We start from the raw sequence: 27853 nt of genomic DNA on the forward strand, positions 1-27853 counted from the left end.
TCTTACATTCTCTTTTACTCAAGGACTCCCGCTGCACTGTCGTTGTTCTCCGTCTCCTAGCAAGCCTTGCTGGCCAGGATGAGTAGGCTCTGTTGCCTTGGCCGGCGAAGCTCGCTGGCTATCAATCAACAGCTCTTGGGAGAATAATTACTAGTATTAATTAAATTGACTATTCTTCTGACTTGTCTTTATTATGTACTGACTTATGCAGTGAGCCAGCGTGCCAGGTTTTGGACTTCATTGATTATTTCAGTCTTCATTTAACAAAATTACAGATAACTATAATGATTAAAGAAACTGTGTGATTTTTTCAAAATATAAGCCCAGAACGTTGTGCATTTGCGTGCATATGAACATGGCCAAAACAACCCTCCCAATCTCAATTCTAAAAACATTTAATTATGTTTTTTGCAGAATCATCATGTATGGAACACTTACATGTGTAGGCAGATACAGGTCGTATGGGGTTCCAGAGTCGACATCAATGGCATGAAAACCAAACGAAGAGCCATAAATGACCTTTAACCTTTGACCTTCCTCCACGGTCAGGTCAACAGACAACGGCTTCTGTGGCAAAGATCTGAAAGACTAAGGCAGACAAGAAGCGAATTGTAATCAAAATGGAAAAGATTTGACCTAAAATACATACATTGGCACAATATGTCATACCAAACAACACAGTATATATTGGTTTGTTTCCAAGTAAGGAAACACAAGTAGCACAGGCCACCATGGATGTGAAGAAATGGGGCACCACTGTAATAAGAATCTCCTGAGACATGCTCTCATATGCTTGAATGGGTCATATCCACATTTGTGGTCGAGTTTGGCTGTGGATTGACCTCATTCACTATTTCAGTGATTCTCAATCTGTGGTACGGTACGCGGCCTCCATCTCATGGTACGTCAAAGAATCACTAGATTAAAGTCTGGTGTTTTATTTTCTTATATACAAACACAGTGTTACTGTTCAAACTGTGTGTAATGTTACAGTAGCCAACATATTAAATATACTTGTTAAATAAAACCATTGCCTTGTTTTTTAATGAATATTTAGGACTACTACGCTACTGTATTTCAATGTTAGTCATTATGGTGGTACGTAGAGAGCCAAGTTTTTTCTAAAGTGGTACTTGGTGAAATTTTTTTTAGAACCACTGCACTATTCAGTGCACCTATATTAATTGTTTACGGTAACAATGAATTGTTTTGGCATTTTTGAAAGGGTCGCCAAGCATGTAACAAAGGGAAATAAAATTGAAGAGAGAAATTTAACCATTCTAGAAATCCTATACAATATTTACTCATTGAGCTGTGCTTTATTTTCCAAGGGAATAAAATGCATTCAAAAATATATCAGAAAATTACCCACCTTAAAGGCCATGAACTTATGGTAGGGTTTGGGCGCCCAGGCATAAACCTCGACTGCATTCTTCAGAGCAATTACTAAAAACTTGATCTTCTCATATCGCACTGAAAAAAGAGACACAAAAATAATCCTTCACATTTTTTTTCCTGCATTAAATAACACCTCACAGTATGAAGAAAAGTAAAACATTTGTCAATGCAGCAGTGTACTTACCCACTTTGTAGTGTACACAACCTTCCAGATCAGCAACAGATGTCCAACCTTGCCTCTTCTCCACTTCCGGCTCATTCCTGAGGATTTTATTTCTCAACCAAGACAGGTAGTACAAGCGGAGCTTGTTCTTTTTACCTTGAAACACATTGAGATTTTCACTTCTGTTTATGTTATACACAAATTACCAATACATCAAGTTAAGAATACTTATTGTTTGGACAAAAAACATGTCTTTGAACTTGCCCCCAAAGGCCCCAAGAAATGTTTCTTCTTCTTTGCTAACACATTTATTATACTGCAGTTAGGTGGAATACTAATGATAATGAGTAATAATAATAGTGTATATAGGCTTAGTTTCAGTTGAACATTTTCAATTGTCACTGAATCCAGAAAATTGCCAACCAAATTAATGATGGCAATTGCTTTCTTACATTTAATTTTAGAGACACATCCCCTATTTTAATAGATTTGGCAGTAAACTAAATTGTTCTTATAGATCAGCAAGCTCACTTAAGACCTGGAATTTGAAGCTATCCAACCAGGGCATAAAAGGTGCCAGAGTGAAACTGATTTTCAAATTCTCGTCATATCATACTTGCCAACCCTCCCGGATTTTCCGGGAGACTCCCGAAATTCAGTGCCTCACCCGAAAACCTCCCGGGACAAATATTCTCCCGAAATTCAGGCGGAGCTGGAGGCCACGCCCCCCTCCAGCTCCATGCGGACCTGAGTGAGGACAGCCTGTTTTCACGTCCGCTTTCCCACAAAATAAACAGCGTGCCTGCCCAATCACGTTATAACTGTAGAATGATCGAGGGCGAGTTCTTGGTTTCTTATGTGGGTTTATTGTTAGGCAGTTTCATTAACGTCCTCCCAGCACGGTAACAACACACAACAAAAGCAGTCACGTTTTCGTCTACCGTAAAGCAGTTCGTCTGCCGTAAACAGCAATGTTGTGACACTCTTAAACAGGACAATACTGCCATCTACTGTACATGCATATATGACAAAAACATCTACGGCTTTTAGAGAGTGCAGTGCACAACTGCGCACACAACAAGGAGACGAAGCAGAAGAACGAGGAAGATACAGCCATGGCGACGCAGACGACGAGTAAGATGAAGAAATACGCTTGTAAGTTCCAAGCCGCAGCTGCGATTGGACCTGGATAGCCTCCGGGAAGAAGTAGTGGACTACCAAGTGTTTGGCAGTGAAAATCTTCCTCAGGAAGCAAGGATTGACCGGTTTTGGGCCATGCCAGGGAGAGATGGAAGATTCCAGACTCTAGTGCATTTGATGAAAGCACTTTTGTGCGTCCTACACAGCAATGCATCATCAGAGAGGGTGTTCAGCATGGTTAGAAAAATAGTGACAGAAAATAGAACAAGGATGGACAATTCAACCCTTAACTCAACAATGAGTAGATGAGTGTTATGTGTGTGTATATGTGTAAATAAATGAACACTGAAATTCAAGTATTTCTTTTATTTATATACGCTACCGTTCAAAAGTTTGGGGTCACCCAAACAATTTTGTGGAATAGACTTAATTTCTAAGAACAAGAATAGACTGTCGAGTTTCAGATGAAAGTTATCTTTTTCTGGCCATTTTGAGCGTTTAATTGACCCCACAAATGTGATGCTCCAGAAACTCAATCTGCTCAAAGGAAGGTCAGTTTTGTAGCTTCTGTAACGAGCTAAACTGTTTTCAGATGTGTGAACATGATTGCACAAGGGTTTTCTAATCATCAAATAGCCTTCTAAGCCAATGAGCAAACACATTGTACCATTAGAACACTGGAGTGATAGTTGCTGGAAATGGGCCTCTAAACATCTATGTAGATATTGCACCAAAAAACAGACATTTGCAGCTAGAATAGTCATTTACCACATTAGCAATGTATAGAGTGTATTTCTTTAAAGTTAAGACTAGTTTAAAGTTATCTTCATTGAAAAGTACAGTGATTTTCCTTAAAAAATAAGGACATTTCAATGTGACCCCAAACTTTTGAACGGTAGTGTATATATATATATATATATATATATATATATAATAAAATAAATATATATATGTATAGCTAGAATTAACTGAAAGTCAAGTATTTCTTATATATATATATATATATATATATATATATATATATATATATATATATATATATATATGAAATACTTGACTTGGTGAATTCTAGCTGTAAATATACTCCTCCCCTCTTAACCACGCCCCCGCCCCCCCACCTCCCGAAATCGGAGGTCTCAAGGTTGGCAAGTATGCGTCATATGGAACAAAACATCCTTGATATGTCCTTGATATTTCTACATCCCCTTTATAAGAATACAATAGCACTTGCAGTAGGGACTAGAGCTGCACCGATTAATACATTCAATTGATTAATTTGATTAGAAAAAAAGCTTTGATTTCTGTTGCTTGGATTAAGCCAACTATTAAAAATTGAGAAAATCTGGACCGCATACAGTGCTCGGGACTTAATATATGTGGTCATAGTTTCTGCATAGCCGCTGCACGAGAGTGTACATGAGAGCGGTGGTGTGGGTGCCCTGATCTGTGTGGCGGCGAACTGCAGATAGTGGCGATGGAGAAAAATGTCCCAAAGGAAAACAGCTCCACGGGGGAAAGAGAGTAAAGGATCAAAAGCAAATGACAGAAGCTGTCAAAAGTTTAGGATCATTTTAAAAATAAAAAGTCAGACAAAGGAATTAAATATTTCCACTTTCAAACAGAGCTGGCATTCCACAACTGCACTATATCGATGCTGCAGTACATTATCAGAAAGCACCGTGCGTATTTACAGGGCAAACAACCAGAAACAAGGCAAATGTCTATTTTACAGGCAGCGAATGGCATCTTATATGCTTGACTCGCATACCGAAATTTTTTTTTAAACACATGGGGCATTTGAGAACATGTTAGCTTACTGTATCTTGTTAATGCTAACGAGTTGTTTGTCCAAATATCAAACACCACTTCTACCATTAATACCTTTTCAAATGTATGTCTTAAATTGTTAGTACACACACAATTTTGAATACATGCTCTATATATCAAAGTTAGACCAGAGAATGTGCTTTCTTCTTTATCATGACTGTGCTATAAAGCATTATCATACTGAGCCTTTATTTTTCACACGGTTTTTATATTAACTAATTACCTGCTTAAACTAATATTTCATTTATTACCTGTTAAAAATGCAATTTTCATAAAAAAAGAAACAGTGCCATAGCAGGCAGAATTATTCAAACTATTTTCCATAAAATACACATTGAGGCTATAACGTGTGCTTTATCTGATTATTCAATTAATCAAATAAACTAATCGATAACTCAGCTACTAAAATAATTGATAGCTGTAACCTTAGTAGGGGCCCATGTTTGCATGTGTAGATATGTACTTTAGGTGGGGAAACCTGTGAACTTTCAGTGCATGTACCTGATATAGTAATCAGCACATTCAGTCCTTCCAGCACATCCATCTGCTGAAACCTTCTTCTGCTAATGAGTGAGTAGACTTTCCCCTGACCGCTTCTGTCAAGCAGCCAGAGACCGTTCTCTGTCCCAACCAACAGATTCACACCTGCAGAGAAAACAAAACAAAAATCAACATTCACATTTCACATAACAAAGTGTCATATCATTTTTTACACAGTTGTATGAAAATAAAAAAACCAACCCCATAATCCAGCACTGAGAACCTCAGCATTGAATTTCTTCTTGTATTTGCGGATCTCAGGAGAGTCACTTTGTGGTCGAATATTAGTGGGATTCACATTCACGACAGATCCCTTCCTGTGGTTCTCTCTCTTGATTGGCTCACCCTTACTGCATGCTGGGAAAATTACCATCACAACTGTTTTCAATTTGTCTGGTAGACTAACTCCTTGTCATTGTAATTATTAATTACATACGAAACAAGAAACATTAAATTTTGCTTGGTATTTATGAGACAGACCAGCTATATACAGTACAGGTGGTCTTTGATTAACAGCGGTTATGAATGCACTCCCATACATTGTTCCAAAAATTTGTAACTCTGGAAAAAGAAAACAAAATAGTTATGTGTGTGTGTCAGAAAATACGCACAGCAGTCATGTCATATATTAAAATTGTCTCTTCACTCTTCCTTCATTTAACAGGTATGTGTTTATTGGATCATATTCTTTAAAAATATTGAATTATTTGAGCTTCTATATCTTTACTTTGTATCATTATTGATGTAAATTATGCCCTCTCTGTCGCTTTGTCTTCTTCACTTCCGAATGTATTATTGTTAAGAAGAGCGGCACATCATTCTCCACAGAAAGCTGTTTTCAAGCCAATTCATCAATAATTTATGTTTTAGTGAATGTAAACGTACTGATTGGTTTGCTGCCCTAAACGTTCCAACGCCAGGATCATCATCAAGGATAAAAATGGTGTTTTTAAACATGAGAGTTACTATAAACTGGGCAGTGATAACTAAGCAGTGTAGTGGTCTCGTTATTGAACTTTCTTCTCCCAAACAGCCTGTCAGTCTTTGTTTTGCAAGACCACCTCCAGTGTGCAGGACAACAACAGTGATAAGAAGTTGTTCTGCCTTTTTTTTTAAAAATTTGATTTCTCTTTCATTTAATTATTGTATTTAATATTTGTATTACTTTGTTTATTAATGATTCATGTGTTCTGTACACAGAGTGCGTGACTCTGGTGTTAATTTAGATGTAAGTTAAGTATAAGTTCCTACTTACATCACAGTTGAAGAAATGGAACTCATTAGTAACCCGAGGACTACATCTACAAGTTTACTTACTGGGGCTCTGTGGCGGTGAAGATATAGGGATCAATCTGGGATCAATGAAGGAGAAGAAGGAGGAGGAGGAGGAAGATGAGGTGTTTTTGCCAGTTGGACTGCTAAAAGCCTGAAGAAAACAACATCACGACAGCAAATTGTAAGCAAAGCTATATAATATGAGCTTGTTGTTCCATAAACACAAGAACACACAAAAAATACTGAGTACTGTATGTTAGTAGAGATGATTGTGGTATTAGATCTGTTCACTGCTAACTGACTCGTTACCTTCCTCTAGTGGACTGATGTGATTGATGCAACTACTAAAGCAGTAATGTAAACCATTCTTTTCATGTATATTATTACCTCACAAAATAACCTAATTGAATTTGGTTCGAATGTTCTGGATGGCAACCACAAATGTTGTATTGTATTTTTTAAAGCGTTTGTGAATAAATCACTCCTAATACTAACATGCAGTTCCTGGTGTGTAGGGGATCGTGGTGCTGTCGGTGATTGTGAGAAACTGCGCTCTTGCATTCGCTGCAGCTGGCTCAGTGCGTTGTGAGGACCCGATGAAGATATTTTCTGCAGAAGGTCTGGTAGCATGTAGGTATCATTTGATGTCATCTGACAACTCTGTAGTGCACATTTCAAAAGGACAGCAATGCATGCAAATGCAATGTATTTAGCTCGTATTTCACAGCTAATGCGAATAAACTTGTATGAGGTTGTATAACAAAAGAGCGGTTTTGTGTGTGCGTGTGTGTGTGTGTGCGTGCGTGTGTCAGTACCTGGTTAAGGTTGTGATGAGGTTGCAGCACAATGCCATCGGTTATTTGTTTGCAATGTTTCTCTCTTTTTCCGTTGGAGAGGCCGCAACTAGAGAGATTTCAAATAGGCAGAACACAACTTGACAGTAAGTTCAGCAATTCATTTGCATGTATTTCAATAACAAGCGCTGTAAATGCGTTGATTAGATCTTGGGCTTTAGTCAGTGTATACTTTTTGTATTAGGTCTCTACAACGCTGACAATGGTTACATAAAGTGGTTTGAATAATGGATTAAAATGAATTATTAATAAACACAAGTTGTACACCAGCACCAGGGGCCCCAAACTATGGCCCGCCAGCATCAACAAGTTATAAAAAAAAAAAAAAAAAACTGTCCAGATGCTCAGGCAAATCATGTTGTTGATGTGGATGCCCATATCTGTGCGATACTTCTCTTGTTGCCTTATTTGTATTTGACTTCAATAAATGTTTGGATACATTTTGTGTTTGGCAGAGCTGGGGTGGAGCAGGAGGGGATAGAAAGAAGAAGAAAAACTGAAGACAGAGGGGGAAATTTTGCGAGCAAGAGGGGGACAAGACAACAACCAAAAAAATAAAAAAATACATACACACACACAAATTATTTATATATATATATATATATGTATACACACACACACATATATATATATATATATATATATATATATATATATATATATATATATATATATATATATATATATATATATATATATATATATATATATATATATATATATACACATATATATATATATATATATATATATATATATATATATATATATATATATATATATACATATATATATATATATATATATATATATATATATATATATATATATATATATATATATATATATATAATTGTGTGTGTGTGTAAATATACTGTATTAGGGCTGTCAAGTTTTTGCATAAATCAAATTTGCTCAAGGAAATGCCTCAATATTTGGATACAAATTAAATTGGGTAGTCAGATTGTCCGACAGGAACATTTTTTAAATGTTTTACTGAACTGCAAGTCATTGATTTGCTCAAGACTTGGTGACAGCAAGTATAGTAAGAATTAAGTGCACATTTTAAAAGTCTCTGCAATAATACAGCAAACAGGGTATTACTACTACTACTATGGCCGTTCCTGTCGCATGCGACAAACTGCTTCCCGTTTTAAGCGTCTCTCTTCCAAGAATGATATGTTTGCCTCCTGAGAGACTCTGCAGCCATTGTTATTTGCTGCACGCCAGTTGGATCTTTCACTTGAAAGAGCCTCCCAGTTTTCAATGTTGATAGAGTAATATTCAAGGTGTCTCTTTATTACGTCTTTAAAACATAGGCGGGGACGTCCTTGTTTGCGCAGAGTATTGGCTAGTTTGCCATACAATAAGAGTTTGGGGAGGCAAGCATCATCCATCTGAAATGGTGTTGGCTAAGAGTTGTGTACAGGTCACTGAAGCCTGTTTTCTGCAGTATGATTGAGTTGGTTACATGGTCCTTCCAACAAACGCCCAGTATGGAATGAAGTGGAATACATTTAGGCAATGTTTGTGCCTTCGGTATGTTGTCCATGACATAGATGCGAATAGTAAGGTACTAAGTACACATGTGCAATGTTCCCTCTAAGGTGCGCGCCTGTGCAATTGCGCACTGCTCAAGCGTCCTCTGCGCACGGCAAATCTATGCCACGCACAAAATCAAATAAAAAAATAAGCGCATAACAATTTTCGACACGACACGGACACGACAGAGAAAACAGTTTTCGTCATCATTGTTCAAATATTGTAACGTCTGTCGAGACGCTTTGAGGACATGAATTCCATCGATCACTTTACTGAGCAAAACTCTTTATTGTCGGCCATAAACACATCACCAAAACATTAGTAAAAAAAATTATATCTAGCAAAACTGGTCATTTTCTGCAGTACAAACCAGACCAAAACCAACTTTGTTATATCAACAGCAGCCGCTCGCTCTTTCTCACTTGCGCCAACACATGCACATATGGCACTTAGCCAGTGATGCGTTTACAGCCACACAAAAAGTCGGACAACTCCAACACCACACATAAAGTGTAATTCCAGGTCGTTACACTATGATTTAACAATCAAATGTGTGCTTATTCTAGTGTCATTTATTAGGAATCTTAATTTATAAATATTAATCATGAAATGCTGTTAGTATATTAAATAAATACTAATAAAAATATATTTTTTACAAACAGGAAGTTGCAGGAATGTACACATGATCCCCTGCTTACATCTCATTGTGCAACATGTGAATGTTTTAATGGGAACTAAATGCAATGTCTGAAAGGGGTACAAATTATTTCCAAAGCAGGACCTCCACCCAGACAAACAATACAAGCACACAGTTCATGAAAAACAATATTTTTTGTTATTGTCATTGTAAGTGGGCCTAAACACTTATATTACAAAATAACCTCATGGAAATGACTGCTGTCATTTGATTATAATAATAAGAGAATGTTGTCTGTCTATCTGTGTTGGCCTTGCGATGAGGTGGGTGTACGCCGCCTTCCGCCCGAATGCAGCTGAGATAGGCTCCAGCACCCCCCGCGACCCCGAAAGGGACAAGCGATAAAGTGATAAAAGTCGTCATCCACCCGCAATCCATCCGAACTAACATTTTATCAAAACCACAACCGCCCGCCACCCACCCGTTGTTATACATCTAATATAGACGATACAAGGCATTCCTGTTAAAGAAATGAGACTGATCCAATGCAGCAGAGACATTCAATGCGTGCCACGCAATAATATCTCTTGGCCACGCATTAGAGCATACTTGCCAACCCTCCCGGTTTTACCGGGAGACTCCCGGTATTCAGCCGGAGCTGGAGGCCACGCCCCCTCCAGCTCAATGCGGACCTGAGTGGGGACAGCGGCGACAGTCTGTTTTCACGTCCGCTGTAGAATGATCGAGGGCGAGTTCTTGGTTTCTTATGTGGGTTTATTGTTAGGCAGTTTCATCAACGTCCTCCCAGCGCGGTGTTGTACCGAAATCTATTACCCATCGGAATTTGTAACTCCAGGGGGCGATGTTCCCATGGCGTTTGTTAATATGGTTAAACGGCAAGCCCAAGGAGGAGGAGAAGAAGAACGCTTGCGTAAATGGCGTAAACTATCCTTAATGCTGAAACGTCAGTTGTCAGAATTTCAGCATTAATAAATTACACATATTCTGGAAATCAATGACTGACTTTCATTATAGTATGAGTCCATTGTATCAGCTGTTGATTCTCTCTCACACACATACATTTTCCAATATAGATAAGGATAGTTTACGCCATTTACGCAAGCGTTCTTCTTCTCCTCCTCTTTGGGCTTGCCGTTTAACCATCAAACAAACGCCTTGGGAACATCGCCCCCTGGAGTTACAAATTCCGATGGGTAACAGATTTCGGTACAACACCGGTAACAACACACAACAACAGCAGTCACGTTTTCGTCTACCGTAAAGCAGTTTGTCTGCCGTAAACTGCAATGTTGTGACACTCTTAAACAGGACAATACTGCCATCTACTGGAAAGCCTTCAGAACACTGAAATTCAAGTATTTCCTTTTATTTATATGTATAATAAAATAAAAAAATAAAAAATAAATATATATATATATATATAATATATATATATATATATATATATATATATATATATAGGAAATACTTGAGTTGGTGAATTCCAGCTTAAATATATTCCCCTCTTAACCACGCCTCCAACCACGACCCCGGCAGGCAGTGTTGCCCTGTTTGAGACTGTCACAGCATTGCTGTTTACGGCAGACGACCTGCTTACGGTAGGACAAAAACGTGACTGTTGTTGTTGTGTGATGTTGCCGCACTGGGTAGACGTTCATGACAACTGCCTACAATAAACCCACCTAAAGAAACAAAGAACTCGCCCTCGATCATTTACATGGGTAACAACATTTAACTATGTATTTTTTTTTCTGAATTGGTTCAACCGCCACCCGCCCGAATCTATTTAAAATCTATTTTTTTCGACATAAAACCGCCCGACCCGCGGTTTACCCGCGGACTCCGCGGGTGTACCCGCTAACCGCGCATCTCTAATACACACACAAATAGATAGCACTGCCCCCAAATTCTTTAAACCAGATGTGGCCCCCTGGGTCAAAAGGTTTGGGGGAACCTGTTATACACATATAGAATTGCAAAGTTTCACATTACCTGTTCTTTTCTTCATCATCGCTGCTTCCGAACTCATCACTGGAGGAAGAGTATTCCGTGGCCTTGTTGAATGGGCTGAGAGCAGACTTGACACCCTGCTTTGTTAGAAATATAAAATAAAACGATATATGATTGATAAATAGACAAATGAGGTGAAAGAGATCATAAAAACACATACATGGGCTATATCTGTGGGTACATGCATTTGTTGGTGCTTATCAAATCAGGTTTTGTTCACCAAGATAAATTGCTCCAGGACTGTTTTTTTCTGATAACAATAATCTGACCTTTGAAAAGACTTTGTGTAAACACGTCATTATGAAAGTATACACTTCCATTAAACTATTTTTACTTGTGATTGTCTGCTGTAGATGTCATCCTGATGCCGTCTGTGCTGCTGTCGATGGTGCTGCACACGTGGACTCTCTTGCATGAAGTAATCTACAGAACAGACATTCAAATGAACTGCAGTTCAAAAAGGCAGACACTATGAACACAACCCTTGAAAGATATTTTGATTGCAAAGATTTAATGTTGGATGGGATTGTTCAACTGACTTTCTTGTAGCTGATTAAATGTGGGGACGAGCTTTGAGTCATTATCTACTTATCAGTGATTTATCAGATATACGGACAACATTTCAAACAACAGCTTTATGAATATTTATCTTTTCTATTATGGGTACATAGAACTCACTGAGCAATGAATGTCTGAGACAAATGAAAACCTGAAAAAAAAAACGATTTGCAGATTTCCTTCTTTCTGTTCCAGAATATTTAAGATGCTGTCTACTAGGGTTGCAGCCATCCATTATTTTAGTAATCAAGTAATTGTTTTGTTTGTTCGATAAACCGGATAAAACACACTTTATAACCTCAATGTGTATTTTAGGGAAAATAGAACTAAGGAATGTTTTTTTCTGCTTCATGAATGCACATCATCAATACTGAAACTGCACTTTTATCAAGTGTGCAATAACAAAAATAAAAACACAAAATATCTGCTGTTCGCTGCCACACAGATCACGGCACCTACACACAGCAATGCAGCGGCCGCATGGAAACTTATTCTGCATATTTAAAGTTACAGGCAGTCCATGGGGTACGGATTTTATAAATGTTGGTAATAGTTTCACTCATTAAACAATTAATCAAAGAAACATAATACAAATCTAAACTGTTTCTAATACATTTAATTGATTAATCGTTGCAGACTTACTACACATCATTTTCTTGTATATGAGGTACTTAATTGGGTAAACTTGCACAATATATTGTGATCCTCATTATCCTTTTAGTATGATACAGTGCAGTTTAACAGCAACGCAGACAACATATGCTTAAATTATTACCTATTAGTGTTTGTCAAAATTGAGAATCATTTTCTTTTTATAGTAAGAATTTGTGATTTGGTTCTTGTATAATGTTTTAAAACACAAGGGGATTTTTTAAAATGCTTAGGTTTTTTTTGTATTGTGCATTGTAATTAATATTCACAACAAATTTATTTTTTCATTGATGTCATGAACATGAAGAGAAGTCTTGAAAAAAACCAAAATGATACATTTTTGCAATGACAGTACAGTTTGAAAGTACTTGAATGCCTGTGAACACAATCCAATCCAGAGAGGAACTGACCTGAATGGTTACTGCTGACAGAGGTCACATCATGAGAAACAGACCTTGAACTTTTATCTGTCGTGAGCACCGGACTACCACTAGATGGAGAAAGAGACACACAGATGGCGGTACAGCAAAATCACAGGTTAATTGCAATCAGGTAGGTACACACACTTGATAATTTTCTATTCTAGGATAAGCCAGTTGCTGTGATGATTTCTTTAACATTAGTTTAATTAATCAAACCAGGGAATTAAAATGTGGCTGATTGTTTTCTTATAGTATAAAGCAAGATGCTGTTATAAACCCTCATATTAAGGAATGCTTACATCATAGGCATATTAAATGGCCGACAACCATCTTAACAGACATGTTTCAATTCCACAAATTACAATTACCAGTATACTTTTCATGATGACATGAGAACACAAACACAACAGCAACACACTAAGGGTAACCAGGTGACGGAAATCTGACATATATAATTAAAGCAGTCTTTTCTTTGTTTCATTTTTGTCATCGCTAAGTTGGAAGTCTAAAAACATATTTCTACCTAGACGCAGCCCTCTTGTGTTCTTTCACCAGCTCTCTGCAGTAGAACTTAGAGGAAGTTCGTTCCGGGACCTGTGAAATGTTTAAAATGTAATGTCACACAAGACAAACACAATCCTTTTAACAATTTTGTCATTCAGCCACGACTTGTGGGTCTGTTAGACTTGCTGCAACAAGCAAAACAACATCTTGTACAAGCAATATAAATAGCTGATGTCGTTAATATTTCTTCTTATCTTTGTTAGATCAAGTTGGTTAAAAAAATGCTACTTGTATTATTTTTTTATAATTGACAAAATAATTGAAAAATTACAAATGTGAATTGCACACAAAAACACATACATGTTTAGTTTCATGCATTTTATTTATAAGATCAGGGGTCTTATAAACAGCAAAAGCTGTGAACTATGAAATTAAAGATAACGTGCATGAGATAATCTACAAGCTGACATTGGTACATACAACAAACACTAACATGAGAAACATATTCTTCACACAGGCAATATGGTAGATGAATGGAAGCCTGATTAGCTTAATTTTAAATTGCTTTTGGATTCCCAAAATCTGAACCAGAAGTAAACCAGTGCTATTAACGAGCGATATCTATTTCATGGCATGTTTCAACTGGAAAAGATTTGAGTGAAGCCATAGTTCAACTTAAAGTTACCACTGCTATGTCAACATCTCGTACCACCCCGAGCAATTCACGATTTAGGAACTGATGATAAGCAGGCCCATTTATGTGGATTGACAGTCATGAGCTGCTTTGCATTTACAAGTCATGATAGGGCGATGTGGAAAGCGGATCAACGTGTCTCCATTTCCAGGTGGACTATGATTTAAAAAGTGGAAACATACTTAAAGAGTGTGTACAAGGGGTTTAAAGGCCTACTGAAACCCACTACTACCGACAACGCAGTCTGATAGTTTATATATCAATGATGAAATCTTAACATTGCAACACATGCCAATACGGCCGGGTTAACTTAAAAAGTGCAATATTAAATTTCCCGCTAAACTTCCGGTTGAAAACGTCTATATATGATGACGTATGCGCGTGACGTCAATCGTTGAAACGGAAGTATTGGTACCCCATTGAATCCAATACAAAAAAGCTCTGTTTTCATCTCAAAATTCCACAGTATTCTGGACATCTGTGTTGGTGAATCTTTTGCAATTTGTTTAATGAACAATGAAGACTGCAAAGAAGAAAGTTGTAGGTGGGATCGGTGTATTAGCGGCTGGCTGTAGCAACACAACCAGGAGGACTTTGACTTGGATAGCAGACGCGCTAGCCGACGCTAGCCGCCGACCGCATATATGATCGGGTGAAGTCCTTCCTCCTTCCGTCGATCGCTGGAACGCAGGTGAGCACGGGTGTTGATGAGCAGATGAGGGCTGGCTGGCGTAGGTGGAGCGCTAATGTTTTTATCATAGCTCTGTGAGGTCCCGTTGCTAAGTTAGCTTCAATGGCGTTGTTAGCAACAGCATTGTTAAGCTTCGCCAAGCTGGAAATTATTAACCGTGTATTTACATGTCCATGGTTTAATAGTATTGTTGACCTTCTATCTATCCTTCCAGTCAGGGGTTTATTTATTTTGTTTCTATCTGCATTTTAGCCCGATGCTATCACGTTAGCTCAGTAGCTAAAGAGCTTCGCTGATGTATTGTAGTGGAGATAAAAGTCACTGTGAATGTCCATTTTGCGTTCTCGACTCTCATTTTCAAGAGGATATAGTATCCGAGGTGGTTTAAAATACAAATCCGTGATCCACAATAGAAAAAGGAGAAAGTGTGGAATCCAATGAACCCTTGTACCTAAGTTACGGTCAGAGCGAAAAAAGATACGTCCTGCACTGCACGCTAGTCCTTCACTCTCACTTTCCTCATCCACAAATCTTTCATCCTCGCTCAAATTAATGGGGTAATCGTCGCTTTCTCGGTCCGAATCTCTCTCGCTGCATTGTAAACAATGGGAAAATGTGAGGAGTCCTTCCTCCTGTGACGTCACGCTACTATAGGCAAGGCTTTTTTTTATCAGCGACCAAAAGTTGCAAACTTTATCGTCGTTGTTCTCTACTAAATCCTTTCAGCAAAAATATGGCAATATCGCGAAATGATCAAGTATGACACATAGAATGGATCTGCTATCCCTGTTTAAATAAAAAAAAAATCATTTCAGTAGGCCTTTAAATAGTACATACTGTAAAATCTGATTATTTTGAGTGCAAATTCACCTTTTCCGAAGTTTTGCTACAGGTACAAATTTAACACATAATCGTAGGTTTTTACAAAATGTAAACCATGTTAGATTCACGTCAAACCATCTGGTGACCTTTTGGTCTCTTACATCTCCACGATACCCCTGCCTAGACACAAAAAGGAAAACACACCCGGCAGAACAGGAAGTGAGCTGAACGCATATCATCCATTTGACAACTTTTTCACATTCTGTACTACACACACACACAATGGTGTCTCATTATGTGCCTTTTTAAAGCCGTTACAGAGTTTTTTTTGTAAAGTAGCCCTCGCAGGATAAATTGAGTTATTAACTGCTCTATTGACTCCATATGGCCTCCTGTTAGTTCAACAAAATAACATAGCAAACAGACAGTTTTATTGCCCCTCCTGTCATTGATGTAATTATTAGTTGTTCTATTAACTCTGTATGCTGTGTAAATACACCTAATGGCGTATTGTGTTCAGACCTAGCAGGAGAGCAGGTAATGCACATTAGACACAGAGCAGTGGAGAGAGAAAGTGAGTGTGGCGTGTGCATCACAGAGATGTTTACTTTAGAGCCATTATCGAACAAATGATGAAAAATACAAACACACAAGAGTTTGCACAGGATGCTAGGGACACACAAAACATAATATCATGTGAGGGAGTCTACATCCTTTGTATAGTTTAAAAGAAACAACAACTTCCTCCTTGGATGGCAGCATGCCACAAGGTCACATTCAGCAAAAAATACAAACGTTGCCCTATTAAGGGCATTTAATATGGGTTTATCAACTATACAATGTATGTGCTTTCTGCCCAGGCTGCAAAAAAGACAAATTGTACCTTAGGTGGAGTTTCAGAGTCCCAGAATACATCATCAGTGGTTGAGGTCGGTGAGAAGGGCGACAAAGGCAAGATATCCATATTTGACATGGAGCTGCTGTGGGTGACACCTCGACTAGAACACAGATTGGCATTCTGGGGAAACAAATTTAGACATTGTTGAAAATATATGTATTGTAAGTACTGCACGCTGGAACCCTAACTGTACAGTCTGTATGACTTTACTTTAGATTAAGATTATAAAAATCAAAATGTTAAAAGGAAACTTTGACAAGACTTTGGCTTATTCCATGATACCTGTAAGACCTTATTTCTGTGGACATCAAATATTCAAAAGCCATTTAAATGATGTTTTTGTAACATGATGACGTTATGTCATCCGATATCTAAGCATTTGTAATCGAGAACTCAGATCAGGGAGAATTGAAGGATTAACTTGCATATGTATTTTTGTGTTTTTCCCTTTTTGCGACACTTACTCCAAATGAAGAACAATATTACACCAAAAGCTAGTTAAGTATGCTAACTCACATTCAAAGCTGCAGTAAAGCGTTGTGACTTATGCTACATTAAGCAACATTTAGTAGTTTATGTCTTACTGTGGTTACCTTTCTTTTATAAGGGCTACATGAATCTGGAAAATATGTGACTCTCAATTTTCTTGCTTAGTATTTAGATTTTCTGGGATGATTTTTTCACACACAGTCATCTGTGTTCAGGGCCATGTGCTTACGTTTTAAAAATATCAAGTCATTTTTTATGATTGTAATGATTATTATTAGATGTCTTATCGTCTTATCCTGCTTTATAGAAATGTCCAATAGTCTTTCTGATGTTCTTCATGGAAAGACAGATCCAGTTCCAGACTGATAGTAAATTCAAGAAAATGGCATGCTCGCTCACTCAACAGACTATTTACAGTATGCACCTAAAAGAGACAAGTCAAACCCGGGAAGCAATGTGTGAGATGTATCTGTAACGCAAATCACCTTCACAATAAGCCTTCTGTCATAAAAGTTCAAATGCAACTAAGGTAAATTGTTGGATACTCGTGTTTGAATATTTAAAAGCATCAAACTATAAGGTTCATGAATTGTGGTGTGAGCTTGTAACAGTTTTGGATGCCTCTGTTTGCGGGGTTTTGCAGTCTGCCTACGTTGTGACGTCAGAATGAGGTGGACATACTTATTTGGACATTAAGTAAAGCTCTCAGCAGCTTTAGGCTAACACAAAAAAAGGAAGATTAAGTATAATTTTCATCTAATCTTGGTATGCGCATAATAATACCGACAAGCGACATACAGTGACATCAATGCTGCAAAAGCATCTTTTTTATGCATAGTCTGAATTGATCAGTGAGTGTGCAGGCGTACCTAATATTGTGATAGGATGAGACTTTAAAATGTTTATGAGGTTTATTTTAACTGTGTCTCCAAAAAAAAATTAGTCGTGACAACTAAAACAGTGTACATTTTCAAAGGATAAAAAATTATACTTTTGGAGAGGGTGGGCGTGGTTTCATTTGTAATCTGGGAACGCCTCCAGGTGGGTGGGCATGGTATCATTTGTAATCTGGAAACACCTCCAAAATCGAACATCTTGCAGACTCAAAAAAATGGGTTATAATAGGGACTGTGGAGCAAAATTTACAGCAAAGCATATCAAATACATATTATCTCGACCACAAGGTCAACTTTTTAAAGTAGATTCAAATCATCATAGGTCCCCTTTAAATGTTACTGTCCAGTTCATACAGCCTTCATGATGTTTAGTTAGACTTTGTAAATGTTTCCAGTTTGGAACAAATCTGAGGTTGATATATTGATAGTGTTTGCCCTTAACGGTTCTATTCTAGTTTGTTTATGTGATGGAGTTGTGTAATACCTGGTTTAGGTGAGCTCTCTGCATGGCAGGGGTACAAGGACTAGAGTTGCTCCCAGAGCCTAGTCTTGAGTGCATCTGACTAGGAAGGCCAGCAGCAATAAGCATCCTGGCTATATTTGAGTCCCCGTAATCCATCTACAAAATCAAAGAAATTTTTTCTGTAGGGGAGGTAAGACTAGAATGTCTCAAAAATGTTCACAATATACAGGGGACTATTAAGTGTAAGACCAAACTATATACTGTATGAATATGAACTTCACTTGGCTTAGACTGGCTGTGTATTACATGATAAATACAAACACAACAATGGCACTGTTTCATGATACCATCAATGGTTTGTGCCATGCCTAGTCCAGTTTACTTCAAGGCAAAAGCCAAATCGTTTTATTATGTTTTGGAATTTGTAATACAGCTGCTGAAAAGTAATACTGAACAAGGTGTGAATCATGGCTCTAATACTCCAAATCTTGATGGTTTTTATCACAATTTTACCGAAACATTAATTATTTTCAAGGAAAGTTTGTCAACATGACATACATTGCAATACCAAGACGAACAGGGCAATTAGCCAGGGAAAAAGAAGTAGGTGGCAACAGCAGAAGCTCAGTGGCTGGTGGACATACAAGGACATTACCAAGGACAGACAGACTCTATAACATATGAGGAATGGCTGTGATAAAAATATGTTTGATAGCTGAGGAAGTCAATGCTTTACCGCTGAGCGCTTGCAGTTTGCACGGTGGCAGGGCGAGGAAGCAGCGGCAGAAGCGGCAGTTGTGTTCCCACTGTTAGCCATTACGTTTTGGATAGGCATGTCTGGCTTTTCTCTATGCCTCTCCCTCTCTCGCTCCCTGTGTCTGTGGTCATGCTGCAGGGACAGGAGCTGCGTTTGGTCTTTAGGCAGGGTGCGGTGGGATCTCCTGACGGCTGGGGGCTGCTGATGCTGGCTCAGAGGCTGGGACTTGGCTTGTGACGGACGAGGCTGTTTGGCCTTAAGCTGAAGCAGCGGGTTTGAAGCCGCAGCTCTCTATGCAGCAAACAGGGAAAGCACACATAGAAACATACAGTGCAAGGTAGTGACTAATTAAAGCAGAATTTGTGTCTATGATAATGGTTTGGGGGTGTTTTTACTAATAAGCTGGTGATCATGAACAAGGGATATATTTAATCAAAAACTAAATAGTTGCTGCCCACTGCTCCAAAGGGCGTGGTTGAATGCATTACAATGTTTATATTTCTGTTCATCATATAGTTTAAAACATTTTACAAACATTGAATCTATGGTTACAATGTGATTATTATATTACATTGAATGTATGTGTGTTTTAAATATACACCTCTCTGTATTCACATCACGTGTGTTCCTAGCGTCAATGAGTGGAAATCAACCTTTATCACTACACTACCAGTGAGCTAGTGTAATAAATAGGACATTGTCAATTATTGTACAGGTCTACAGTGCACAGGACCAATAGATATATAGAAAATTTGAGCACTGTACATATTAGGGATGGGCATCCCTGGTCTCGACCCTACTATGGTCTCTACATCTCAATTAACAAGCAATGATCCAATAAATTCAAAGCGGACCGATTATGCAATCCTAACTTTTCTTACCTAATGGTACCAGTTTTTGTGTATTGGGGATCTGCATAAGTCCTTAAAATTTAAACTCAAACCATGGAGGTATGGCGGAGCTATTTATAAAACAATCTTGTATTCCTGAATTCATACTTCCTCCAAATGAGCCGTTTTGAATTTAACCCATTTGTGACGTTTTTCCAATTGGTGACTCCAGCGGATATCTCTATATATGGTAGAAATTCACCTAAAGAGCTTTTGCGTGAGTCTGCCATTGTAGTCCGACGCTTTAATCAATAAGTTCCTTATTTTTCTCTATCATTTTGCTGTGGGGCAGACTGGCTCGTACATGCACATGCATCCTCCGCTGTTGCCATTTCTAATAATAAGTAGCGTATAGTTCAAACTTATATCTGTCAGTAGACTCCATATGGAAGCGCTAAAAACTACAACATGGCTGATGGGGTAAAGCTGCAGTGGAAGTGAAGGCATGTAAATAAGACCAATCACAAAACGGGGCATCCTAAAGTGACGGTCCAAAAGTGGCTTGCCAATGGTCTGTAAAACATAATCTATGCAACATTTTGACCAAAGAACCACCATGACATATTATGTAGACCACAAGGAAGTGTTTTAAATGTAGAAAAACAAATCATAATATGACCTTTTTACGATACTTCTACATCCATCGACAAGTTGATTAGAAACATCTTGCATTCTGATCATGATGCATCCTAATTCAAATATTCTTAGTGGATGCTAATTTGAAGTTGTCATTACAGATTACAGTAGTTTTAAGGTTAGTTGTGCTTTCAGTGTATTTAACAGCAGTGTGGCACATTTTGCAAATGGTATATGTTTTATTAAGATGGCCGTTTCTCTTGTTTTACAAGAGAACCTATAGTGTTGCCAAAACCTTGGGCCACAGAAAAGTCCTGTCAAGATAATTAAACTTAAAGGCTCAGGATCATTTAAAACATAATTGCTGTATCAAAAATCTACCTTTATAAAGATAAAAAGGTACCTTTTGATTTACGCTGTCGAAAAGGTATTTATTAAACAAAGTAGTACCTCAATTCTCATTAGTATTTCGTTCCAAAAGGACAGACAAAGACAGAATTCTACAAAAATCTAATCAAAGAAAGAATGTAAATTTAATTAAACTGTTCCAGACACCCAAGAAATGTGAAAACAAAAAACAAAAACACATTTATAGATAATATTTAAAGTTTTACTTGCAGAAAATATTGCAAAATACATATGAATGACGAATTAAATGCACAACTAAACATCTAACACAGGTTCCCCGAACTTTTTGGGGCCGCATTGGGTTAAAAACATTTATATATATATATATATATATATATACATACACACACAGCCCGGCCCGCGGCCAAATTGTTTTAACCCAAGGCGGCCCCCAAGTCAAAAAGTTTGTGTATATATATATATATATATATATATATATATATATATATATATATATATATATATATATATATATATATATATATATATACACACACCGGTATATATATATATTTATTCCTCGTACACTAATTGACACTGCTGATGATGTCACGTTATCGATGGGAAAATTCGTCTTTAGAAAATACGATTTGCCTGAGCGGCTAGGAGACCCAGAGAGTAACAAGCGGTAGAAAATGGATTAGAAAGGACAGATTTAAAAAAATAATAATTTCAAATAAAAAAAATACATGTTTTTTTTGTTTTTTTACGCGGGCCATAGATTGGGCACCCCTGATCTAACATCACTTTTATCTTTATTTACGACTCTTGTTAACTACAACGACGATAGGCGAAGAGGCAGCGAAGAGCCACACTGATACCACCTTGTACATTGCTTATTTCTTGAATTCAACAATATTTCTCACCTTCTTTATCAAAGTGCAACTTTCTTTGGCCACGTGGTGGGTTATTTGTTTTTGATTGAATAAGCAGAGAGAATTGTGGTGTAACTAAGGATGGGTCCCTAATTCGTTACTTTTATAGGTACTGACTGAATTTTATCGGTACTACTGAATACCGATTAATGTAAAAGGTACCATATTTCGATACTTATGTTGCACCCAACATCATGGCCACCTGCAGACTCTGCATGGCTCAAACACTTGGCAGGCAAACAAGCACTCGTAGCGGACTCAATTTCAATTTGTTCCCATGCCAACAAATAAAACAAGCATGCCTAGCAGAAAGCACTCAAAAATAAGGCTCCACTTTTCAAAATGGGCTAGCTCAATGCTAATTTACAATAGATATGCTATATACATGCTAACGATTAGCATTATCGATTTTACAATTTCAACTCCTGCAAATTTGATAATCAAAATTACAACTAAAATGCACACTACAATAATACAGTTGGTGTGTAATAAGTACACTATTTGTTTACAGTATAAACATATTGCTCAACAAAAAACAAGACTGGCACATTCAACTTAATGACAAAGACTGAGGATATGCATAATTGCAATGATATCTTAGTATATCCACCAAATAAGAGAAACGTATTTTCTGTTTTGTTGGTTGTATTTACAATCTTGACAATTTCAATGCAACTGCATGCAAAGTCTACTTTATTACCACTTGCAAATTAGACTCAGAAATGTAAGAAAAGAAGATACAACTGGACAGCACAGTTATTATTAACACAGCAATGTTCAATAAAACTAAATTAGATGTAATTTTCAAACAATTAACATTTATTACCACATGCACACACAGAAAAGTACCTACAATCTGTACAGCTGAGTAAAACCAGTGATTCCCAGGTACCGGAAATTGGTACCATTTTGGTTTAAACGTGAAGGTTTCTCATCTCTGGGTGTAATTGTGTTAGTTAGCAAAGAACTACAGTCAGCCAGTCATGATGGAGTAGTGGAGTGACAAAGCTGGAGGAGAATGACTTCAGGGTGGAGTGTTGAGAGCAGGCTAACACAGGTATGTTTTATAATAAAGACACATTACAAACACAGTTGGACTCATGCAGTGTATCAATAACTCAACAAGATTTAAGTCACATGTGGAATGTTTTGTGCACGCAAAAGGACTAGTTTGGCTGTTGGACAACCGGACAAAAATTTGCAAAAACTGTCTTCTAAAACTGAGCCCTATGGAAATTGAGGTGTAGAAAAACTGAGGTAACACTGTATAACCATCCATCCATCCATTTTCTACCGCTTGTCCCTTTCGGGGTCGCGGGGGGTGCTGGAGCCTATCTCAGCTGCATTCGGGCGGAAGGCAGGGTACACCCTGGACAAGTCGCCACCTCATCACAGGGCCATTATACTGTTTATTAGTGTGGCTGTAGTTTGTAAAGATGTGAAACTACTGATGTGTCTAAATCTGGTAAACACATTTTTCCGAACAGCTCTTGCGTTTGATGGGTGTAAAATCACATCACTGGGTCAAACAAATGCTGCAGTGATAGCACAGGGAAACATGCTGGTGAAATGATGAGTCAAACTACCTATTGGAAATGGATAGCAACATTTTAGACGGAATAATGAGCAACAGGACAAGAGGAAGGGTAGAGAAAAAGACGAGTGCATGCTGTGAATGCTGGAAGGAGCGCTACAGTGGGAAAACAAGGAGAGAAAGAAAAGGCATGCAGTGAACAACTCAGACAGAAAGAGAAGGCTTTAGAACAAAAGTGAAGGGCCTGCTGTGATAAACGTTGGCTTAAAAGCTTGTCAGGATCTAACACCCCAGCTACAGCACAGTGTATGCCATGGCTGTCTCTCTCAATCCTAACGGGAGTCCCTGACAAACACAGAATTAAAAACTAATCCTTTTCACTTCACTTCATGTCAAAATGATAAACTCAGTCTGTACTATCAGGGGTCGAGAAAATCAATTGCATGGCTGAACTACATTGTTTTTCTTGATACATTTTCTATTACTAACCATCTGCAGCTTCCGTGCGCATTAGCCTTTCTTTCATTTTCCCTTTGGAGATCTCACTGACTTGTTCCCTTTCTCCACCCTTGCTCCAACTCTTTAAATTCTCCCATCTTACTTTAGGGCTGTCATGCATGCATACAACAATTGGCTCTCTTGCTGGGTCCCTCTCTCTCTTACACACACAATTTAGAGGATATCTTTGTAAAACAATTGTCACATTGCTTCTAAATAACATAGCTAGTGCTTGTCTTTAATGTTGCATTCAGGTCAAAAGGTTGCATTCTTTTGAGCATCGTTTAGCCGTATTGGTTTCCTCATTTGGGATACCAAAATATTAAACACATACAAAATGAAGAAACAACTGTAAAAAAACCCAATGACCAAATAGTTGGTGTTTTGATTACCTGCTCTGAATTGAGAGGCCTTATGGAAACATCAGCATTCCACTGTCTTTTTGCATGGTCCTGACACACAAATAAAAACACACAGTTAATCAAAAGCAATGTTATATAATTATTATTGACATTTAATTTAAGTTTAAAACAATCACCCTCCCTGCAAATACATACAGAATGTCCATGTACCAAAGCAATAACAAAAATATGAAAACAATTACGATATATTGAAGCCTTACGATAAGTTCAGAGAGGTTGTAACTGAAAAATGGTGAAGAGTTCTTCACTTAATGTGTGACAAATATGGTCAATTAATGACCCATACACAATCACACTTGGAACCTTAAGCAATCGGGTACGAGAAAAAATAGCTGGTAGTACAGTACCAATACGGAGTAGAACAAGGCGAGTACGTACCCTGCAGAAGAAAAGGTCACCTAATCATCTGTAAAATTAGGATAATCCTTACAGATGTAGGGATTAAGGGAAGCAGAAGGAAATAGCTCACACTTGACCTTAACCTTACACTCACCACAACTCAAGAGGGTATACATGTGAGGAGGCTAGAACTCGGAAAGAAGAATCAATTCCGTGCATGCATTTTACATACAATTACTGCTTGACCTTATTTGGGTTTCAGGTGAGATGCAGCCTATCTCAGCTTATATTGGGCCAGGTGACAGGACTGATTACCCATCAAACACCTTAGGATCATTTTGACTGAACAACTTGCCAAACTTGTATGTTTTTTGGGATGTAGTAGGAAGCCAGAGTTCCTGCACAAAACTCACCGGTAGATATGAAAACTTCACGCACAGATGTTCCAATGACACAAAATAACTTGTATGACTAATTCAAGACTCATAAAGACTCAGAAATTCATCACTCCCTTTATTATACTTCTAATCTCAGATATGAGTGGGTGGAGCCTCGCCCATCTGACTGCGTTTGTTGATAGTTGAGGTATGCCATGGACCGATCATTAGTCAATGACAGATAGTCATTCAGACTGACATGCAGGTCAATTCAAATGATAAATGTCAAGTACAAATGTGAACAGTTTGCAACTGCTGAATTAAGAGTTTAGCGTGTTAGCTGACAAATTGTAAGACATGTAATTATAGATTCACTGAACCTGCCATATAGTCAAAGGCACAGGTAACCAATGAAGCATAAGCTCTATTGTGCGTTGATGTTAACCACTAAAGTATTTCAATACTATTACAACACACATATACACTCTCACAGATATTAATAGCAATGAAAATGGAGTGCCTCTAATATGAAGAATTACAATACCTCCCTTGTGCTGTGATAAAAAAACAATTGAAATTTGCTGGCTTTCATTAAGCTTCAAATCAATGTTTAAAAATAAATCTTAAGCACGCTACATGTTTTTTTTCAATGGACATGTGACAGTTGCGCTATAGTTCCTTTTTTTTTGGGTCTATTTCCTAAGAGTTGATATGATGTGCATATGTAGAGCAAAAATAATTTTAAGTCAATCTGCCAAAAAAGAACATAGCTAAATAATATTTGAGTTATTTGACAATATATTTACATTTAAAAAAAGAGAAAAAAAAACATTTTTTAAAGATTTTTTACAAAGCTCAAATTCTAAGTTTTGGCCAGTTAGAGTTATTTTGCAACCTGTCAGTGAGATGCATCTCTTGGCTATGGATAACATGACCTTGTTTGTTACATGAAGAGGAGATGATTAAATGGAATGAACAATGCCACATGAATAAGAGAAAGTCAGTGGCAGTTTCACCAAGCAAACATTTGTTTACCTTTTTCCTGTCATTGTTCTGATATCTGTCATCTTTTAGGATTCTGTTGTCTTGGAGATCAGATTCCTCGCCAAGAATAATCTCTTGAAGCTCCGCCCACTGAAAGGCAGCATCTGACAGTTGCCGTCTCTGTTGCTAGAAAAATTAAATCAAAGGCAATTTAATATTACCTGTTTTTTAAAGTTACATAAATAAAATAATAAAAATACAATAGCACTTACATCCTCTAACATTTGCCGTTGTTCATGTTGTTGTTGGATTCTCCTCTGTCTATCAGCTAGTAACTGCTGCTTGTATCGTTCCTGCTCTGCTAATTGCTGCACAGCCTAAGTAGTCGATACAAATCAAAATTAGGGCAGACAGCCTTTCTTTTACTCGTTATTGTAGCTCTCAAGAGTAACACTGTGGCCGACACTGATTAATACTGTGGACAACACTGGTGTACAAATAGATTTAGTTTTCCTCAAAGTCTTGTGATTATCAACAACATCATACATAAAAAATTCAAAACACTTTTGAAATCACTGGTAATGTGTGGTCCCTGAAAAACATTAACAATCAGCGTTGGAAAACATCAGCAGGAAACAACCACCTGTATGATTGAGAACCCATGGTAACTCAAGCATCTTGGATGAATGCATTTATTGGACAAATGGGTTTATAAGTGTTAATATTCGGGGGTTGGAGTAACTGTGCCTAAGGGCAATAGACCTCCTTATTGACTTTGCATGGGCTCTTTGGGGGATATAACTAAAATGAATCAAAAAAGTATAAAATAATTTGTCAGGTCTAAATCCTACTTACCTGTTGTCTTTGCTGAGCCGCACCAACTTTGTTACCCCTCTGCCGACCCTCCTCTCGATCCTCTGTCTGTAAACGCAGGAACTCTCGTCGTAATGTCCATTCGCCAGGAACATTAACTATAGAGCTAAGTGAGGAAACATTGGAGGGAGAAAGAAAAATATAGCATGTCATTCATGTTGAGGACACCTAATCTTGACAAAGGACGACCAACATGATGGTCATCAACATGCACGCAGTGTAGATACTATGCTGATAGAATCAGTATGGGTTTTACCTGGGTTCTCCTTCCTCCTCTGTGACTTCGTCTTCTTCCTCTTCACTACCACTGTACTCATACTCTGGGCCCTCTGAGAATCACAGCAGGAAGAACAAGAATATGATTGATTAATCAATCCATCCATTTTCATTATCAGTTATCCTAGTCAGGGTCACAAATGGAGGGTGGGAATTGATCCCAAGCCAGTCATCTAGCTATGTGATTCACTACACCAACAATGTTTAAGACAATAGAATATACGTACATCTATTGATGAATTTAGGTAAATAAATTAGTGAATGGCAATACATAGTATTTTTTTATACTGTAGAAAAACAAAATATCAGCAATGTCAACAGCAGCAGACAACCCATACCACATGTCGACTCATCGTTACGTGTCCCACAATTCTCAGCTTTCTGTCTGTGTAGTAAGCTTTCTGTCTGAAAACAGCAGTTTGTCTAAAAAAAGTAGGCTCGTGGTGTTGGACAGATTATGTTTGATCACAGTGGGTGCCTTGGAGGGAAAGGTTTACCAGTACATACAGTGTGCTTGTGTGGATTCTTTGAGAGTGCGGCTTTTTGTCT

The 27853-nt window shown here is 37.7% G+C and overlaps 1 protein-coding gene across 4 annotated transcripts in view; it reads right to left on the bottom strand.

Annotated features, from left to right (window-relative positions):
- The window catches only part of LOC133648893 (misshapen-like kinase 1), a 92871-nt gene that overhangs the window by 15667 nt on the left and 49351 nt on the right, over positions 1–27853 (bottom strand). The window contains exons 11-30 of one of the 4 annotated variants that reach the window (XM_062045410.1): positions 27285–27357; positions 27011–27134; positions 26428–26532; positions 26207–26341; positions 24426–24485; positions 19232–19543; positions 18517–18651; positions 16633–16767; positions 13562–13632; positions 13027–13106; positions 11742–11830; positions 11390–11484; positions 7159–7246; positions 6839–7003; positions 6386–6494; positions 5270–5425; positions 5030–5173; positions 1583–1717; positions 1373–1473; positions 439–588 (exon numbers count right to left, since the gene is read on the bottom strand). In XM_062045410.1, the coding sequence (XP_061901394.1) occupies positions 439–588; positions 1373–1473; positions 1583–1717; positions 5030–5173; positions 5270–5425; positions 6386–6494; positions 6839–7003; positions 7159–7246; positions 11390–11484; positions 11742–11830; positions 13027–13106; positions 13562–13632; positions 16633–16767; positions 18517–18651; positions 19232–19543; positions 24426–24485; positions 26207–26341; positions 26428–26532; positions 27011–27134; positions 27285–27357 (2462 nt within the window). Of the gene's footprint in view, positions 1–438; positions 589–1372; positions 1474–1582; positions 1718–5029; positions 5174–5269; positions 5426–6385; positions 6495–6838; positions 7004–7158; positions 7247–11389; positions 11488–11741; positions 11831–13026; positions 13107–13561; positions 13633–16632; positions 16768–18516; positions 18652–19231; positions 19544–24425; positions 24486–26206; positions 26342–26427; positions 26533–27010; positions 27135–27284; positions 27358–27853 lie in introns of all 4 variants that reach the window. The other 3 variants (XM_062045409.1, XM_062045411.1, XM_062045412.1) reach the window with 3 other exon arrangements.

Source organism: Entelurus aequoreus, linkage group LG04 (genome assembly GCF_033978785.1).
Source record: "Entelurus aequoreus isolate RoL-2023_Sb linkage group LG04, RoL_Eaeq_v1.1, whole genome shotgun sequence".
Taxonomy (NCBI): Eukaryota; Metazoa; Chordata; class Actinopteri; order Syngnathiformes; family Syngnathidae; genus Entelurus; species Entelurus aequoreus.